At 44.5% G+C, this 19,994-nt stretch overlaps 1 protein-coding gene across 1 annotated transcript in view; it reads right to left on the bottom strand.

The window, feature by feature from the left end:
* Nucleotides 1–9,023: 9,023 nt before the first annotated feature.
* ADAM19 (ADAM metallopeptidase domain 19) overlaps nt 9,024–19,994 on the bottom strand; it is a 143,729-nt gene continuing 132,758 nt past the window's right edge. The window contains exons 21-22 of the mRNA XM_040345076.1: nt 11,090–11,269; nt 9,024–9,689 (exon numbers count right to left, since the gene is read on the bottom strand). Of these exons, the coding sequence (XP_040201010.1) occupies nt 9,621–9,689; nt 11,090–11,269 (249 nt within the window). The 3' untranslated portion in view covers nt 9,024–9,620. The remainder of the gene's footprint in view (nt 9,690–11,089; nt 11,270–19,994) is intronic.

The raw sequence follows: 19,994 nt of genomic DNA, 5'->3' as shown, positions 1-19,994 counted from the left end.
CCTGAGGTAAAAATAAACATAATGGTTGCACATACCGTATCTGAGAAGATCACACCTGTTATAGTTTAACATATCTGAGAAGATCACACCTGCTTTATCCTACAAACCAGAAATACCTAATTTGTAAACGATGGCTGTAAAAATAACACCTTTAACATTCTGTGGATTAAAGTGTGTCTAAAACTAAAATGAAAATGCAATATATTGCATAGACAAAAGGGAATATTTTTGGGGTGACAGCAGGGAACAAACTTTTCAATACTACAATATGTAAAAAGTATAACAAGATTTTTATTACATAAAACACAGAGTTAAAGTTTGGCTATACATAAAGTACGCAGGTGCAAAATAAACATCCACAGTCGAAATTGATGGAGAAATTGGTCACTCGACAATGGGGTTGGAGTGACTTATCCCGACATGTTTCGCCACTTGGGGCTTCCTCAGGCGATATTTGAGGACAATTGGATGTCGTCCTGCGACTGTGTATTAAGCCAAATTGATGGTCATCACTGAGTATTAAATCTACGGACAACTCAGACAAAGCCCAGGAAGGGATTTAGTAACCAGGATATCAAACCAGGCTAGAATAAGAGGAATCCAAGGGTGCCAAACAAATCTGCTGAAAGCAAAATTGGCTTGTATGCAGAGATGTCGCAGCAGGGCTACCCTTGGTATGACAGGTAATACACAGTCGCAGTACGACATCCAATTGTCCTCAAATATCCCCTGAGGAAGCCCCAAGTGTGCGAAACATGCCGGGATAAGTCACTCCAACGCCATTGTCGAGTGACCAATTTCTCCATCAATTTAGACTGCGGATGTTATTTTATTTTGTACCTGTGTACTTTATGTATAGCCAAACTTTTTTAACTCTGTGTTTTATGTAATAAAAACCTTGTGATACTTTTTACATATTGTAGTATTGAAAAGTTTGTTCCCTGCTGGCACCCCCCAAAATCCCACCAAATAATTCCCCTTTGTCTATACATATCTACAGGGATGTTGGTGCTACTTCTTTGACACTGTCGCCAATCCATATCACCACCCTCTGCAATATATTGCAGTTAACTAGTCTGCAGATTTGTTTTCCCTTTTTTCTCCTGGTAATCCTGTGACAACCATAACTTCACGTCCCTTTGTGTGTACACTCATTTCTCCACTGTATATATGGGGCAGTCATGGCTGTCACACAGGCTGGACTTGAAACATGTTTTACCTGCTAAAAGTTTTCGCATATTTCTGTTTGTCAGGTGGCTACAGAGCCAATGGGTCAACCATTGCATAGGAGCAAGGGCAAAAATATATCAATGGGAGCTTCAAGTTGGTAGGAATGACACTTCTCTGCCAACAGTCATCATTACATTAGGATTGTTGAATGCCGACTTTTTCTTGCGAACTTGTTAAGCAACTATGCATTATGTTTTATTTTTTTGGTTTTGTTTTTTACATGAAATCCTGGTTCAGGAGTCTTTAAGATGCTCTTGACTGACATATTTAACTATAAGATATTAAAAATCTATTTAAGGTGGAGCAGATTTTTGTTTTATAGAAAATAACAGGTTATTTGGGCAATTAAAAATGTCTTTATGCAGTTGCATTGGCCAAACATATATAAAATCAGGGTAGCCTATGCATAAAGTAGCATGGCATGCATTTTATTGTTCAATATCAGCGCGGTTTCCTATTGCAGTCAGCTAGTTCGATTTTGGGCACCAAGCTGAAAAATTATGTTTTTTTTTTTATTATTACTTAGCAATTTGTTTCCGCTGAAAACTCATCTTTGTGGTTTGCTGCGCCAATGCATGCTAACTTATGTGCGTTAGCACTTGGCAGTGCCCTTAATTTTCAATTGGCACCTAGATGCAGTTCCAAAACACATGCATTGCAATACATCACAATGAATGGACATGTACTACAATGGAAAAAAAAACGTTGTATGTCAATTTGTTCAGCCCATTCAAAAAAAATTGTCTGCTAGAACACAAGCTAATGTGCGTGGTAATGCAACATATAAGAACAAACAGGTCTGAATAGGCCAATAGCGACATGTCCAAAAACATAGAAATTCTCTGTAGACCCATCTTGATGAACTGATTGTACAATATAAGTCTAACCACAAACAAAATCAAATTAGGACTAATGCCGCGTACACACGACCATTTTTCGGGTTGAAAAAAAATGAAGTTTTTAATGGTCTAGAAAAACAACTTTTTTTTCAACCCGATCATTAAAATGGCCTTGCCCACACACGATCGTGAAAAAAAAATGCTCTAGCAAAGCGCGGTGACGTACAACACATACGACGGCACTATAAAGGGGAAGTTCCATGCGGATGGCGCCACTCTTGGGGCTGCGTTTTCTGATTTTGTGTGTGTAAAAGACGATTCGCGCTTTTAGTCTGTTACAGCGCGATGAATGTGCCTACTCCATTACGAACGCTAGTTTTACCGGAACAAGCGCTCCCGTCTCATAACTTGCTTCTGAGCATGCACGTTTTTTCACGTCGTTTAAACCCACACACGACCATTTTTCACGACGTTAAAAACGACAACGTTAAAAATGAGAGCATGTTCGAAATTTTTAATGCCCATTTTTAACGTCGTGAAAAATGCTCTGGAGCCCACACACGATTGTTTTTAATGACAAAAAAAATGTAATTTTTCACTTCGTGAAAAACGGTCGTGTGTACGCGGCAGATCTTCTGGATGCTCATAGTATCACATTTTAACAGAAGATGTCACTGCAATGAACAGTGCAATGAACAGTCCAGTCAGAATATGGATTATCTCAGCAATTGCTAAGGAAACCTTTTTTTATTTGGTTTTTGTTACCTGCATTTAGAACTCCTTTTAACCACTTGGGATCCGCGCTATGGACGAAAGACGTCCACAGCGCGGCTCTCAAGTGTCGAGTGGACGTCTTTGGACGTCCTGTTGTTGTCATTTCCCGTGCGCACCGCTGGGGGCGCGCAACGGGGAAACAACGTGCCGGCGCATCGCTCGGAGCCAGTGCGTGTGCCTGGTGCCCGCGATGTCTGCCAGGTACCCGCGATCGGCGGTGACAGCAGGGACGTGGAGCTCTGTGTGTAAACACAGAGCTCCACGTTCCTGTCGGTGAGAGGAGACCGATCTGTGTCCCTCCCCCAGCATCGGTCACCTCCCCCAGTCAGTCCCCTTCCCCCACACAGTTAGAACACACCCAGGATACACATTTAACCCCTTCCTCACCCCCTAGTGTTAACCCCTTTACTGCCAGTCACATTTATACAGTAATTAGTGCATTTTTATAGCACTGATCGCTATATAAATGTGAATGGTCCCGAAATTGTGTCAAAAGTGTCCGATACGTCCGCCACAATATGGCAGGCCTGACAAAAAAAAAAATCGCAGATCGCCGCCATTACTAGTAAAAAAAAAAAAAAATCATAAATCTATCTCCTATTTTGTAGGCGCTATAACTTTTGCGCAAACCAGTCAATATACGCTTATTGCGATTTTTTTTTAACAAAAATATGTAGAAGAATACGTATCGGCCTAAACTGAGGGAAATTTTTATTTTTTTTTAGAAAAAAATTGGATATTATTATTATAACAAAAAGTAAAAAATATTGTGTTTTTTTTCAAAATTTGCTGTCTTTTTATGTTTATAGCACAAAAAATAAAAATCGCAGAGCTGATCAAATACTACCAAAAGAAAGCTCTATTTGTGGGAAAAAAATGAAAAAAATATAATTTGGGTACAGTGTTGTATGACCGCGCAATTGTCATTCAAATTGCGTCAGCGCTGAAAGCTGAAAATTGGTCTGGGCACGAAGGGGGTTTAAGTGCCCAGTAATGAAGTAGTTAATCGCCTACCCATCAGTATTCACTTTGTACATTAAGACATGCCCGGGTTCCTTACTGAAGCAGTATTGTTGATATAATGGATCCCATCAAAAAGTGACAACTATGGGTATTTTCTCTACCCAGAAATCTAGTAACCTATAAATGGACAGCGCCCAAACCTCCTTCCACCAGGGAAGGATAAACTGTTATCTTCACACAACTACAGGCAGATATATTTTAGCACCTATAGATTTTTGTACATTGTATATACTTTATACTGCTATGCAATTTCAATAACTGCAGCAACTTCTAAAAACCTATACATCTCTGAAATATCTTGTTATTGGTGTGATATTTTTTTTTTCTTTATAAAATCTGTTAAAAGACAATAATAAGACCCAATAATAAAGCACAGCTAAAAATATAGGGCCCAGTTCACACCTGTGTGTTTGCAATCACGATTCTGCCTGCGACCCCAAACGCTCTGCAAAACCGACATATCGCAGCACGCTTGTTCTGGTGCCATATATTTTCAATGGCACCTAAATGCGGATGTGCTGCAATTGTCGCACAATAAATCGCGCTGCAATCACAGAAAACTGCATTGCAGGAAGCTTTTCGCTCAAAAAGGGAGTAGGAGACCGTTTTGGGTGACAAGCTTCGCACGATGCAGTTTGCCACGATTGAAAAAGCGTGGTGTGTTTTGGGATCGCAGACAGAATGGCGGCACGGTATATTTCAATTCAGTTATATTTATTATAACTTCTATATTCTTTTTCTGTTGTGAATAAATATAAATGAGGACAATGATCTCCCAGAAAGCTGTGCATTATTATAGCACTGTGTTTAATGGATTCTATATTTTATATTGGTTAAGCCTACCAATTCTCTTAAGTTTACGGCAAATTGCATATCTATTTTACAAAGCTTTAATACTATTTCATAAACATTTATTACTTTACCTAGAGAGGGAAGATTGTCTCCTAAAATATCAGCACCTGAGTAAACATGTATTAACAAGGAAATGTGAATTCACACCAGTAAGATACGCTAATGAATGTGCGCTGGTATGCGTTGTGCACATGTGCTGCGATACTTGCTTTTTCCACCTTTTTAAACTTAGGCCCTGTACACACGACCGAACATGTCCGATGAAACTGGTCCGCGGACCAGTTTCATCTGACATGTTCGGTCGTGTGTACGGCCTAGCGGACAGGTTTCCAGCGGACAAAAGTTTCTTAGCATGCTTAGAAACTTGTCCGCTGGAAACCTGTCCGTCGGACATGTCCGCTGGTTAGTACGTCTAACCAGCGGACCGAAATCCCGCGCATGCGTCGAATTGATTCGACGCATGCGTGGAAGCACTTCCGTGTTTGAGAACGTCGGTGTCTTCTACGTCACTGCGTTCTCTGTCCGCGGGGATTTTGGTCTGATAGTGTGTACACACATCAGACCAAAAGCTCCCAGGAGACATGTCCGATGAAAACAGTCCGTGGACCGTTTTCATCGGACATGTCTCCTCGTGTGTACAGGGCCTCAAACGTATCAAATCCCCAAACAAAAATGTATTATGTTGTAGCTTACCAGTTCTTAGATGTGGTGGCTGCATTCATTTCCTATTTTTAGGCTTTTTCCTTTATTTTCATGGTGATCTGGCCAGTAAATCTTGATTTAACAGACTAAGCTGTCCAGCAAAAGTGGCATTTAGAAGGTAGAGATAAACCATTTAAAACTGTCAAGGGTGCTTAAAATGATCAGTTTTTATTCATTCACGTAAAATACTTTTAAGTGACTGTAAAGTCTCGTTTTTTTTCCTATATAAATAACAAACATGTCATACTTACCTGCTCTGTTGCAGCGGATTTGCACAGGGCAGCCCGGATCATCCTCTTCTCGGGCCCCTCTTCTGTGATCCTGGCCCCTCCCCTGTGGAGTGCCCCCACAGCAAGCAACTTGCTATAGGGGCACTTGAGCTGAGTCACACCTTACTGTGTCCATTCAGGCACAGAGCCCCGCCCCCTCTCTCTCCTGATTAGCTAGCTGACTAATTGAATGCAGCGGGAGCCAAGGGTGCCACTGCTGTGTCTCAGTCAATCAGGGGGTAGAATCTCGGACGGCTGAGGCACTCAACATCGCTGGACAGAGAGGAACCTCAGGTAAGTGTTGGGGGGGCTGCGACGCACAGAAGGCTTGTTATCTTAATGCATAGAGAGCATTAAGATAACACACCTTCTGACTTTACAACCCCTTTTAGGAGGAAGGAAAAAAAAAAGATGCTGTAACTGCCACATTAATAAATGTTAGTTAGAGCTTTAATTTATTAGTCAAGTCCATCTATATTAACTAGTGCATCTAACACTACCCTCTCCCAAGATTCATCCAACACCTAAAAAATTTAAAACGAATGCAGCCACCACATTTAAAGGACTGGTAAGCTACAATTTATTACATTTTTGTTTTAGGGTTTGGAAACGCTTTAAACTAACTTCCGTTTACATCCAATTTAACTCTATGACCGGCGGTGCATTGTGATGTGTTATACACACTGCTCTGCACAAACATGCAACATGCCCTATTTTTTTTCAGCGAATTGAAGAAATAGGACATAAGGCAAAATGTCTCGTCTATGCATTAATGGTGCAGTGCTGCCTGACAGGGCTGGTGGAAACAAGCCGCAAATCCAAATTGATGCAGTGCAATACCTACACTGTAAGTAGTATCATTATTCATGTATTCATTATTTCACATGTTTCTTATACCCATTAGAAAATGTTCATGTATTCTTTGTAGCAAATGAAGAAGGTGGTCTGTCTGCAGTTCTCACATGGCTGCAGCTAAACCCCCCCCCCCCCTATATATTGCACAAGCCAAAAAAGGAAAAGTTGCTAATTTTCTATTTGGCATACCAGATTCCTCAAGTGCCTGTAATATCATATTAAGGCTAATCTCTTGGCAAAAAACGTTCTTTCTTGGTTTTGGACATAATAACGAAGAACAAAATCCACTATCAGGTTTTTGTTTTAGTCTGTGTCCCCACTTGAGAGATTTGTCCTCACTTCCTGTCCAAGCAGGAAGTGAGAAAAAGCTCTCCCCTTCAGCAACGAAATGTTTATTTTAGGCTGGGTTCACACCTATGTGAATTGGATGCTGTTTTCCCCGCATCCAATTAGCATTACAGGAGATTGTGACCGTCTCTCTGGGGAACTGGTTCACATATCTCCGTTGCGGCTTGCACAGCAATGCTGTGCCTCTTTGGCTTTGTTTCAGGGCCAAATTCAGGCAAAAATTCATCCCTGAAACAGAGAACAGGGACGGACCGGACCCCTGCTGCGTACCGCATCTGTCGGAGGTGTGAACCCAGCCTTAAAATAAAATGGGGATGAGTAAGAACCTCTATCGGGTAAATAGTCAACATCTTCCCATCCCAGTGACAACTGCGCCTCTTATTTCTTGTTTGGCTGTCACCAGGACAGGAAATGAGATGAAAGGGTCATAAATGATAATAAAAGTTTTAAAGATGTATTTATTTTCTTCTTAAAGAGGTTTTAAGTTCTTACATATACCCAGTAAAGTGACTGCCCTCAGATTATACACAGGGATGAAACAGATCCTCCTACATAAGTACTTATAAAGCTTGTCGGAGCGTTCAGTAAAAAGGGGGTGGGAAGCTGAAGTTACACTCTGCTGACTTCAGCGAGGAGAGATCTGACAGCTGATTGGAGAGAAGGGACACACCCCCTTCACATAGCACATAGCTGAGGCTGTCAATCAGCTGGAGATTACTCCCGCCATCTTTTTTCTCTTGGTGTCCGGAAAACTTGTCAGAAGTGACTCGTGCAGAGGAAGAGGCAGCAGACACAAATGACAGTTAGTGCTCCTAATTGAGACAAGTGCACACTATAGGACAGGCAGGAGAGGGCTGGCAGCCATAGTCCAGTCAAGTGGCCCATTGAACCACTGAATCAGCTCACCATTTATGGCACATCTTTTTTTCAATGCAGCCTCACCAGTGCCCATCAGTTCAGCCAACGCCAGTGCCCATCAATGCAACCTGATCACTGGGTCAGGTTACATGGGGGGGATGGGGGTCAGCTAGGGGTGTCAGGGTCTCTCAACTCAGTGATCTCAGCTCAGCAGGTCCTTGCATGCCACGGCCTCCTGAGGGGGTAATGCTCCTGATCCTGGGGTCAAGTTGCAGCCAGCGCCCAGCCCTGTAGCTCTGCGTCCCGGCTCACTGGCATGCCCTGCCTCTGTCTGCTTTCAAGAATCCAGTCCCAGGGAGATGTTGTTCCCTCTGCGCTGCTCTTTTTTCCACCTACTGGAAGCTTGAGCGTGGACTACAACTCCTGGAATGCAACAGCTAGTTGTCGACCTGATTTCCAAAACCAAAATAAAAAATAAAATGGTAGTGGGAATTTTGAATATAAGTTAGGGCGGCAATTGCCACCCTGCCCCCCGGCCCAGCCCTCCCCTGAGGACAGGGATATGCAATTAGCGGACCACCAGCTGTTGCAGAACTACAAATCCCATGAGGCATAGCAAGACTCTGACAGCCACAAGCATGACACCCAGAGGCAGAGGCATAATGGGACTTGTAGTTTTGCAACAGCTGGAGGTCCGCTAATTGCATATGCCTGCTATAGGAGGATATGCGTTGTTCATATTTCATGTCTGAGGTTTACAACCACTTTATGTCTATCCTCAACTAAAAGAAAAAGATTTGTCTGGAGTTGGGCTTTAAGAGAAATGAATACCATCTACCTACAATCTATGACATAGGACTCAGCTCTGGTCCCTCTCAAGTCAGGGTGCTCCCACATTTAATTTTTCATCCTCCATTATCTAATAGGGCCTATATAAGAAGATGTGCAGCCCTTGAAATTCAAGCACAGAGATCCTAAAGCTAAACCCTAGGCAAACAGCTACATTAACAGTTATAATAGATATAAGAGAACTGTATTACCTGCCAAAGGACGTGTATTTCTTTGCATCCATTCCTGAGATGTACACAGCTTTATCACACAGCACAGACCTGACTTTTCTCTACTGAATTTGAGTAACACAGCTAGGTCACCACCCTAACTCCAGCCTGTGCCTAGACAGTGAGGGCGGAGCAACAAACTGATGAGGTCATGTGAAAGTAGTATGCCCCTCCCTCTCCCAGTATGAGTGCTGCAGTACAGGGGACAACAGGAGTTTGAAGTAAAATTGGGGTATTTATACTGGTTGTTGAAAATACATGTAATAATTGTTTTAATAAATACATAACAGCATTCAATGCTTTGTTTTATAGCTGCCTTAAGTTCAGTTTTAATCCCAGAGATGTAAGGAACTGTTAAGTGATTTAATTTTCCAGCATCCACTCAAACCTGAAATATGTGTTTTACCTGGACTGACCCTTTAACTGCTGACAGCTTATGGCTCTGCTAGGTTGCCTGTATTATGCCGTATTAAGAATATTATCGTTTCCTATCTAAAACGGCTGTAAACAGAATTGACATTCATTTACCTAAACAATCCACCTTGATCTCCTGACCTGCCATTTTCACAGCACTGACTAGTCTATAGTTTGTTCAGTGCACATTACCTAAGCACAACCATTTAGTGCAATATTAACATCACTGACACAAGACCAGCGTAGCTGCCTTCAGTATGTGTAGGCGATGGTCCAAATCTTGGATGGAAATTCTTCATTATTTATTGATGTCTGATGTTACACATCTGTCCAGACTTTCCATTCAAGACACGTGAGTTCTCCTGTTTAATTCCCGATATGGAATCAGCCCTAAGGTGTCACTTGGCAGTTTGCCGTGTCCTACTTGGAGGAAGGGGAGGTGGCACTCTTTTGGGAGGTTGCAATACCTGCAATATAAAAAAATTAATAACTTTAATACAAAAAATAAATAACATAACAAAATGGTTTGCATGTAAATAACCCTACTATGAAAAGTTTAACATGGACCTAAACGATTTTTATTTTGTTATGTTAGAAAGAACAGCTAGAAGAAAAGAAGAAAAAAAAAAAGTGGGAAAAAAGAAAAGAAAAGAAAAGAAAAGAAAGAACAGCTAGAAATGTAAATTGTGCTTGGGCAACCTGAAAAATGCATCCTTTGTCTGGAATTCTTCCTGAGAAATATCTGTGTTTTCCTTGTATTTGAGGGTGCCTATGTATTCCTTATGCCTACAATAGCCTTTTTCAATAATTTTTAAAGGCAAAGTTGACCTTTTAGAAAGTAAAAAATTTGCATTTATTCGTTTTTCTAAGCAGCCTGCAGGGCATTGCATCCACAATCAGATCGCGGGTGCAATCTCAGACTCCTGCATACTCTCAGTCATAGTGTAGCCTATTGCATTAGGGTGTGCACCCCAAAGCTCAAAAACACATGCGTGTGTGTAAATATATATAGGGCAGTAGGGCAACAGACAGTGTCAGAAGGGCAAAGGTTGGTGTCAGTAGACCAGTGGATGCTGTCAGTATTTTTTACAATATTTTTTTCAATAATTTTTTATAAAAAAAAAAGTTACAATTTTTTCAGGGCTCCATTGGGGGACTTTGGTAAAATATCAGGGGTCTAAACAGACCCCTGATGTCTAATTTTAGAGACAGAGAAAGGGACTGAGGACAGAGATTTCCCAGTCCCTTTCTCTGCAGCCAAGCAGCAGTGGGAATCGGCGCACCACAGGGTGATTAGGGTGTGCCCAGGCACACCCGACACACCCTGTACGCACACCTATGCTCTCAGCATAGCTGTCTTCTCGTACCTCGTATGAGCAAGCAGTTACTTAACAGCAGGAATATCAATGGACTAGGAGAGCTCTCACCAGCACCCTTGCAGTTCATTGAAAACTACAAGCCATCAGCTGCCATGGCTGATGGTACTTGTAGGCATTCATTACCAGGAAACTGTAAGTGAATGACTCAGCTGTGTGGGGCTCTGCGCTGTTCCTAAAATGTTATCAGCGGGTGCAGGAAGAGGATACCCTGCTCTCTGTCACAGGGAGGAGAGAGGCTGCAGATTCTGAAACATGTTACAAGAGGTGGAAACTCATCCTTTAACACAGAAAAACCCTTAAAATAACTCTCTGGTCTCCTGGAACCCCTGCTAATTATAACTACTATATCTACAGCTCATGGTACAAAAAAGCTGGCCATAGACGGTTCGAATCTCGGCTGGTTCAGCAGGGACTGGCCAAGATATGAACCATGTATGGGCAGGCTGAATGCACCCAAGTTGATCAGTTGTCCTATAGATCAGCTTTACCTTTGGAGGTTGTTGAGGTGGAGGAGGTGGTGCTGGCCTGCACGGTGGAGGCATTCTTACTGGAGATGCAGTTTTTGTTGCTTCACCTTCCAGCTGTCTGCTTTGAGGATGATGACTGGATGAAGGCCTTTGATCTGATGTCCTGTGGTTGGACTGTAAACTGACTGGGCTTTTTGAGCCCTGTAGAGAGACCATAAAAATCAAATCAGTTTTTTGTTAATCACGAACATTCACTAGCATCCTTTAACCACTTAACCCCCAGGCCATATTGCTGGTCAAAGACCAGAGCACTTTTTGCGATTCCGCACTGCGTCGCTTTAAATGACAATTGCGCGGTTGTGCGACGTGGCTCCCAAATAACATTGGCGTCCTTTTTTTCCCCACAAATAGAGCTTTCTTTTGGTGGTATTTGATCAGGGCCGTTTGAAGGAATTTGGGGGCCCCAAGCATAGAAAAAAAATGTTAGGATTTTTTACAATCTCTAGCCTAGCCTGCATACACGTGTATGGGCAGCACTCCTCTCCCCACCATCCAGGATACTGCTATACCCCCGCACAAGACACTCTACCTCTATCCTCCGCAGAGCCTCACAAGACTGAATTCCACACGCCGGCATATGTTGGCGTCCGCGCGGCAGGAGATTCAGTTTGCTGTTCCCGGGTCGGACTGAAAGGAAGTGAACACTCAATGTGTGCACTTTCTGTCAGTCCGGCCGGGAACAGGAAACTGAATCTCCTGTACCGCGCGGTTATGGTAGCCGGCCGACCGGACTGCAGGAGAAAACAGCGGTGCGGCAAGGGCCCGCCGTGCTGGGGCCCCTGGCCAGCTCGGGGACCCAAGCAGTTGTTTGGTTTGCCTGTCGTGTTCCGAAGGGCCTGTATTTGATCACCTCTGCGGTTTTTAGTTGTTGCGCTATAAACAAAAATAGAGCGACAATTTTGAAAAAAAATCATACTTTTTACTTTTTGCTATAATAAATATCCCCCAAAAATATATATATATATATAAAAAAAAAAATTTCCTCAGTTTAGGCCGATACGTATTCTTCTACATTATTTTAGTTAAAAAAAATCGCAATAAGCGTTTTTTGATTGGATTAGCGTTTACAAAATAGGGGGAAGTTTTATGGCATTTTTATTAATATTTTTTTTTACTAGTAATGGCGGCGATCAGCGATTTTTTCCGGTACTGCGACATTATGGCGGACACTTCGGACACTTTTGACACATTTTTGGGACCATTGGCTTTTTCATAGGGATCAGTGCTATAAAAATGCATTGGATTACTATAAAAATGCCACTGGGAGGGAAGGGGTTAACACTAGGGGGCGGGGAAGGGGTTAAGTATGTTCCCTGGGTGTGTTTTAACTGTAGGGGGGGGTGGACCCACTAGGGGAAATGACTGATCGCTGTTCATACACTGTATGAACAGACGGTCAGGCATTTCTCCCCTGACAGGACCGGGAGCTGTGTGTTTACACACACAGCTCCCGGTCCTCGCTCTGTAACGAGCAATCGCAGGTGCCCGGCGGCGATAGCGCCCGCCGGGCAGGCGCAAGGGAGGCGGGGGCGAGCGGGGGGCGCGCGCCCCTATTGGCTGCTGGGCGGGGTGACGTTATACTACGTGCTCTCGCCCAGCAGAGCCGACCTGCCTCCGTATAACTGCGGCGGCTGGTCGGCAAGCAGTTAAACTGTACAAAAGAATAAACTAATCTCTGTGCACGGCCCTATTAAACAAGCAATGTCTTTGTTCATTTAAAGGGGCTGTAAAGGTTCGTCTTTTATTTTCTAAATTGGTTCCTTTAAGCTAGTGCATAGTTGGTTCACTTACCTTTTCCTTCAATTTTCCTTCTAAATGTTTTTTTTCTTTGTTTGAATTTCTCACTTCCTGTTTCTCCTCAGTAAGCTTTCCACCATCATCCGAGCGGTGGAAAGTCATTTAGAACAGCTTACTGAACACCTTACTGAGGAGAAACAGGAAGTGAGAAATTCAGACAAAGAAAAAAACATTTAGGAGGGAAATTGAAGGAAAAGGTAAGTGAACCAACAATGCACTAGCTTAAAGGAACCTATTTAGGAGAATAAAAAACAAACCTTTACAACCCCTTTAAGGTTCTTTTATGCAATTAATAATGCCACAAAAAGTTTTCAGGTTAATTAGAGCTTCAGCAGTCTAATCAATCATTCTAAACTTTTTTTTTAGATTTGATCTGAAGTTTTGATAATAGTTTGGATTATTTTATAACATACATTTTCTGTTTCATCCAATTTAAAAGTGACTTGGTGATCAATTTTAGTCGTATTACTGTATACTCTATAATTGATCAAAGACATTCATTATTAAGAAGAAAACTAATCAAATGAAATAATTGGAAAAAAGTGCTTTCTCTTTCTCATAAACGCTATGGGCCAGATCCACAACGAGCGGCCGTAACTTAACTTTTCCTATTTAAGTTACACCGCCGCAAAATCTCTACCTAAGTGCCCGATCCACAAAGCACTTACCTAGAAATTTTCAGCGGTGTAACTTAAATCCGTCCGGCGCAAGGCGGGCCCAATCTAATGGGGCGAGTCCCATTTAAATTAGGCGCGCTCCCGCGCCGGACGTACTGCGCATGCTCCCGACGCGATTTTCCCGACGTGCTTTGCGCGAAGTTACGTTGCGCCGAGTTTTGTGAATTGCGCCGGGTAAAAAAAGTTGCGTCGGGGGAAAAAAGAGATGCGCCGGGAAAAAAAAAAAATTAAAAAAAAAATTGACAGCGTCGCGGGAAAGAAGGGTATACTTTTACAAGGTGTACTAACTTTACACTTTGTAAAAGGTACCCTATCTTTGTGTTTGCAAACTAAGGGCCAAATCCTCAAAAGAGATACGACGGAGTAACTGCTGTTACGCCGTCATATCCCTGGTCCTAACTATGGAACTGATCCACAGAATCAGTTTCCCATAGTTAGGGAGAAGATCCGGCATGTGTAAGGGACTTACACTGCCGGATCATAGGATGCAGTACCGCATCCGCCGCTGGGGGCATTTTGTGTCGAAATGCCGCCTCGGGTATGCAAATTAGCACTTACGGAGATCCACAAAGCTTTTCTGCTTCGTTTTTTCTCCGTAAGTATTAAGTTGCATACGCAAAATTAGGGCTGCTTTTACATGGTGTAAAGTTAGTACACCATGTAAAAGCAGACCCTTCTGTCTAGCGACGCGTTTTTTTTTTCGAATTTGAATTTTTTTTTTGCGCCGTATCTTTTTTTTTCCCGACGCAACTTTATTGACCCGTCGCAATCCACAAAGCCCGGCGTAACGTAATTTCGCGCTATGCACGTCAGGAAAATGACGTCACGAGCATGCGCAGTACGGCCAGCGCGGGAGCGCGCCTCATTTAAATGGGAATCGCCCCCATGAAATGAGGAACGCCTTGCGCCGGCGGAATTTAAGTTACACAGCCAGAAATTTCTAGGTAAGTGCTTTGTGGATCGGGCACTTAGGTAGAAATTTTAAGGCAGTGTAACTTAAATTAGAATTTCCTGACTGACTCCATGGCAGCCTACGTGTGGGTTAATCCCGCCTCCTCTCCAATGTGATAGGACCCCATACCCATAAAAGTTAACTCACCAATAGACTCAGTGTTCCTTTTTTTTCCTCCTCCATGGATCAGATTCATTTTCTTCAAGGAATGGAAAAGGGCATACTTTAAGCGGTGCAGCTCGGATCCCAGCCATGGGCGGGTGGAGAGCTTGCCCAGCATATCTTGTTATATGCTGTGGCGTGTGCTGAAGACTGGATTCGGCTGGCAAGGTCCATCTTTATCTTACTCCATGGCAGTCGCCTATTTGTTATTCTATGTTGTTTGTTGTTTGTTTGTACATGTGTGGCGGCTGGAGCGCTTCTGCGTTCCAGCACGCCTGTGGCTTCCTGGTTCCCCATCGCCTGTGTCCCGCGCATGCGCTGTACCCACTCCCGGAGCGAGGCTTGGTCGCGCATGCGCAGTCCGTCGGTTCCCGCGGCGGCCGCGCAGGCGCCGTGGGTTCGCGGTCCACTGCGCAGGCGCGTACGTGGAGGACGTGTGACGTCACCGGCGGGCCTTTTAAAATCAGCTGCTGGCCTGTGTTCATTGGGTTTCCCTACAGGCGAGCAGCTGATTGACCGTCTGTGCTACTCTGCTAAAGCTGTCAGGTCAGTGAGAAATCCTTTTTTGCTTCTGGCTAAATTGATTTTACCATTTCCTGCTGTGCACTTTCTACTTGTCTATTCCAATTAATTGTTTAATTATTTTCTAATACTAAATTAATTTATTTATATGCATTTACTTTATTTTGTTGGTTCTGTTCATTTATTTAAAAAAAAAAAAAAAAAAAAAAACACACACAGATGAGTTAAGAAATTTCTTAAAGGGGCAGTATACTCATTTTATTTTTTGTATTATTCGGCACCATAGGTTCCTTTTTGGTTCCGAATCAGTGTCACCTTTTACACGCAGGTCCGGGAATTATGGACCAGTCACCGTCTACAGGCGGCCAGCCCTCACGCACAAGGTATGTGCGGGAAAGGGTTCGGGTTTGGGGCTGCTAGTCACATTTTCATGTGTGTTGACAGTTTCCTCCCTAAATGTTTTTTATTTAGCCCTTCCAATCCAGAACCGGAAGACCTTGCCAGTCCGCAACGCACTTCTTCTTCCTCAAAGTCGAGGTCCAAGCGTAGATCTCCATCTACTTCTTCCCACCGGAGGAGAAGATCACATTCCTCCTCAAGACACCGCTCCCACCGCCATGATAGTCGCTCTGATCGCAGAGCCTGCTGGGGATGTGACACTCGTGTCCCGGAGGGCAAGTCATTGTGCGACCGATGCTACGCCCATGCGGTCAGGGAAAAAGAGACTGATGGTCATCGTATCGAGTCTCTGGTGGAACGTGTGGTTCAACGAACTCTAAGAGAGAACATGCCCCACACGCAGATTCAGACCAACACTGACGGGTCTGTTTCTCCAAACTTAGAGATCCTAGAGGATCCAGGTCCTTCCCGGCCTCAAGCCTCCACTCCGGCTTTTCCTGAGGGTGACCTAGAGAGTGATGAAGAAGGCTTAGAATTTGACTTCGCGCAGGTGACGCCACTCGTCAAAGCGATTAAGGAGGCTCTCTTATGGGAGGAACAACCTGCTTCTCCAGCCAAGCAGAAAAAATATTTTAAACGCTTGGGAAAAGAACGCCCTACGTTCCCGTTTCTGTCTGAACTGAAGGGTATCTTTGAAGAGGAATGGAGCAAGGTGGACAAGAAATCTTCCATGGCTAACAAAGCCTCAAAGCTCTATCCCTTCAAACAGGAGGAGGTCAAACATTTGGAGAATGTTCCTCTAGTGGATGCGGCAGTAACAAGACTTGCTAAACACGTCACTTTACCTATTGCTGATTCCGTCTCTTTCAAAGATGGCCTGGACAGAAGAATGGACCAGGACCTCAGAAGAATTTATGGCCTAGCGGGCACAGCGTGCAAACCGGCTCTAGCTTTAGCGGCATTATCAAAGGCCATGGAAGCCTGGACGGAAAACGTTGATTCTTTCCTCAAAGGCGTCTCTGAAGAACTAGCCAAGAACTCAGCCACGGCAGAGCTAAAACTGGCGGTCGCATTCCTGGGTGAAGCCTCCGTTGACTTAATCCGCCTGTTAGCTAGGATTATGCTTTCTTCTGTGACCGCAAAACGGGCCCTCTGGCTACGCCCCTGGGTTGCTGACCCATCATCGAAGCAGAACTGGTGCAAGATTCCCTTCGAAGGGTCAACCCTGTTTGGTAACAAGCTGGATGATGCCATCTCCAAAGCCACGGGTGGCAAGTCGGGTTTCCTTCCTCAGGACAAGCGCCAAACAGGAAGAAAAACACCCCAATTTCGGCGATACAGCCCGGATCGCGCTAGGGAAGCTCGCGCTTACAGACCTGGCGGAAATTACAGAAGGAATTGGAGCAGAGGTAGAGGCTCCTACCGCAAACCAACTCCAACTACTCAAGCGTCAACTGGACGCGACAAAGGGATCCTACCCGATCCGCCCAAGCGGATCGGGTAGGAGCTCGTCTACTCCTTTATCGGCACGTCTGGGCGGCCTCAATCAAGGACTTTTGGGTCATCAAGACCGTGACCTCAGGACACACATGGTCCTTTTCCAGTCCTCCCTGTCCAAAGTTCATCTCCACTCTTCTTCCAGGGTCACTGGAACAGAGACAGGTCCTTCTAGATTACATTCACCTCCTGAAAATTCAAGGGGCAGTGGTACACGTCCCAAAAGACGAACAGTTTCTTGGGGTATACTCCCCTCTCTTCTTAGTACAGAAGAAGAACGGTACCTGGCGTCCAGTCATAGACTTAACGTACCTGAACAAATTTATAACACACAAAAAGTTCAAGATGGAAACTTTATCAACCATCCAACAAGCAATACAACCGGGCGACTGGATGATTTCTGTGGACCTAAAGGATGCCTATTTTCACGTCCCAGTAGCAGCAGAGCTGCACAAGTTCCTCAGGTTCTATGTCAACCAGGAACATCTTCAGTTCGTATGTCTACCCTTTGGCCTAACAACATCCCCACGGGTCTTCACCAAAGTTCTTTTGGCACTGGTAGCCCTCATCAGGCTGAAGAAGATTCGTTTGTACCATTATCTGGACGATCTCCTGGTCTTGTCCCAAGACAAAACCCTTCTCCTGGCACAGAGAGATCAGGTCATCTCGACCTTGTCCGAATTCGGGTGGCTCCTGAACCTGGCAAAAAGCCACCTAGAGCCAACTCAGTGTCTAACCTATCTGGGAGCTCAATTCGACACGGTAAGGAAGACCATCTCCCTACCAGTAGAGAAGATTCCGGTAATTCAGGGGAGGATTTCCCGGGCCTTGAGTACTCGCCACCTAAGAGCTCATCAATGCTTGAAGATCATTGGGACAATGGTATCCACAACACCAATGGTGAAATGGGCGCTTTGGAGGCTACGTCCCTTCCAATCCGGCTTTCTCAGGCAGTGGAAATCAGGGAGCATGAGTCAGCGGATCCACATTTCATCGTCAATGAGGGGCAGCCTCTTCTGGTGGCTTCAACCGAAGAATCTGCTGAATTGTCACTCCATCGCTCCAGTTTCGTGGGTCACAGGGACAACAGATGCCAGTGGCTCCGGTTGGGGGGCCTTATGCGGCACAAGCATGGCGCAAGGCAGGTGGGACGCTCGCCTCCACAATCCAGGCTCGAACACCCTGGAGCTTCGAGCGGCCTGGTGTGTCCTACAGTCCTTTTCACAACTGCTGAAGGGAAAGTCAGTAATTCTAAGGATGGACAACACCACAGCAGTATCATATGTCAAGAGACAAGGCGGGACTCGGAGCTCATCCCTTCTCCAGGAAGTAGAGCCCATTATGAAATGGGCCCAAGTGAACCTGGTCAACCTGACGGCTGTTTTCATTCCAGGCATTCAGAACTCCCAGGCGGATTTCCTGTCACGAACTCAGGTGGACGTCAACGAATGGTCTCTCCACGATCAGTCCTTCCGTTGGATATTATCCCTGGGAGTCAATCCCCAAGTGGATCTCTTTGCTTCCCCGAACAATGCCAAATTGAAGAAATTCTACACGAGGGGTTACTACAGCCAGGCAATCGGGACAGATGCCCTAACGGATCGGTGGCGGTTTCAGAGGGCGTACGCCTTTCCCCCGATCCCAATAATTCTAAAATTCCTGAAGAGACTTCTAGCGGAGGAAGTGGAAATCACAATGGTGGCTCCATACTGGCCGAACAGGCCATGGTTCCCTCTTCTGGTTCAGCTGAGTCTTCAGGACCCAATTCCAATACCATGCAGACCAGACCTTCTCTCCCAGGGGACACTCCTCCATCCCTGTCCGGCTCAAATGAAACTAGCGGTCTGGTTCTTGAAAGGGAAAGGCTAGAATCCCTTGGCTGCGCCTCTCGGGTGATCTCTACCCTTATGAGCTCAAGGAAAGGAAGCACAAATAAAGTGTACGGTAGAATATGGTCTAAGTTTGTGGAATTTTCTTTAACCGCGGGCAGTTCCTTCAAGAACCCAGAAATCCAAAACATCCTAAGCTTTCTTCAATCAGGGCTAGACCTACCCCTGTCTGTAAGCTCACTAAGAGTTCAAATCTCAGCACTTTCAGCCTTTTCTGGAATTCCTTGGGCAACCCATCCACTAATCAAACAGTTTTTTCGTGGAGCTTCAAGATTGAGACCTCTGAGGAAACCAAGATTCCCCAAATGGGATCTCCCGTTAGTTCTTGACTTTTTGAATGGACTTAGTATGTCGGGGCCCTTCCCGTCCTCGTTGAAGAACTTTTCAGCCAAAGTAGCCTTTTTGGTAGCCATCACCTCGGCCAAGAGAGTGTCCGAGATCGGTTTTCTGGGTCACAAAGAGCCATTTCTCACCTTTTTTCCAGACAGAGTGGTTCTGATACCTATGCTGGGCTCCAAACCAAAGGTCTCGTCGGTTTTCCATGAGAATCAGGAAGTAGTTCTCCCTACCTTTAAAAACCCAGATTCTGATGAGACTCACCCTCTGGATATGGGCAAGATACTCACTGAATATCTTCAAGTTACATCTACATTCAGACGTTCTGATCACCTGTTCGTCCTGCATTCAGGCAAGAACAAGGGGAAAAAGGCATCTTCAAGAACAATCGCATCCTGGATCGTCCAGACGATACAACAGGCTTATTGTGCAAAGGGCTTGGCTCCTCCACAGGCGGTAACAGCTCACTCCACGAGAGGGATGGCAGCTTCCTGGGCAGCAGCCCGTCATGTGGCGCCAGACGTTATTTGTAGAGCGGCCTCTTGGTCTTCTATAAACACCTTTATGTCCCATTACTGTGTTGAACCTGCAGCACTGTCTTCTGTAAATTTTGGTTTATCAGTCTTGTCGGCTGA

Source organism: Rana temporaria, chromosome 3 (genome assembly GCF_905171775.1).
Source record: "Rana temporaria chromosome 3, aRanTem1.1, whole genome shotgun sequence".
NCBI classification, from domain to species: domain Eukaryota; kingdom Metazoa; phylum Chordata; class Amphibia; order Anura; family Ranidae; genus Rana; species Rana temporaria.
The sequence above is the reverse complement of the archived record's forward strand: the minus strand, read 5'-3'. Positions and strand labels throughout refer to the sequence as shown.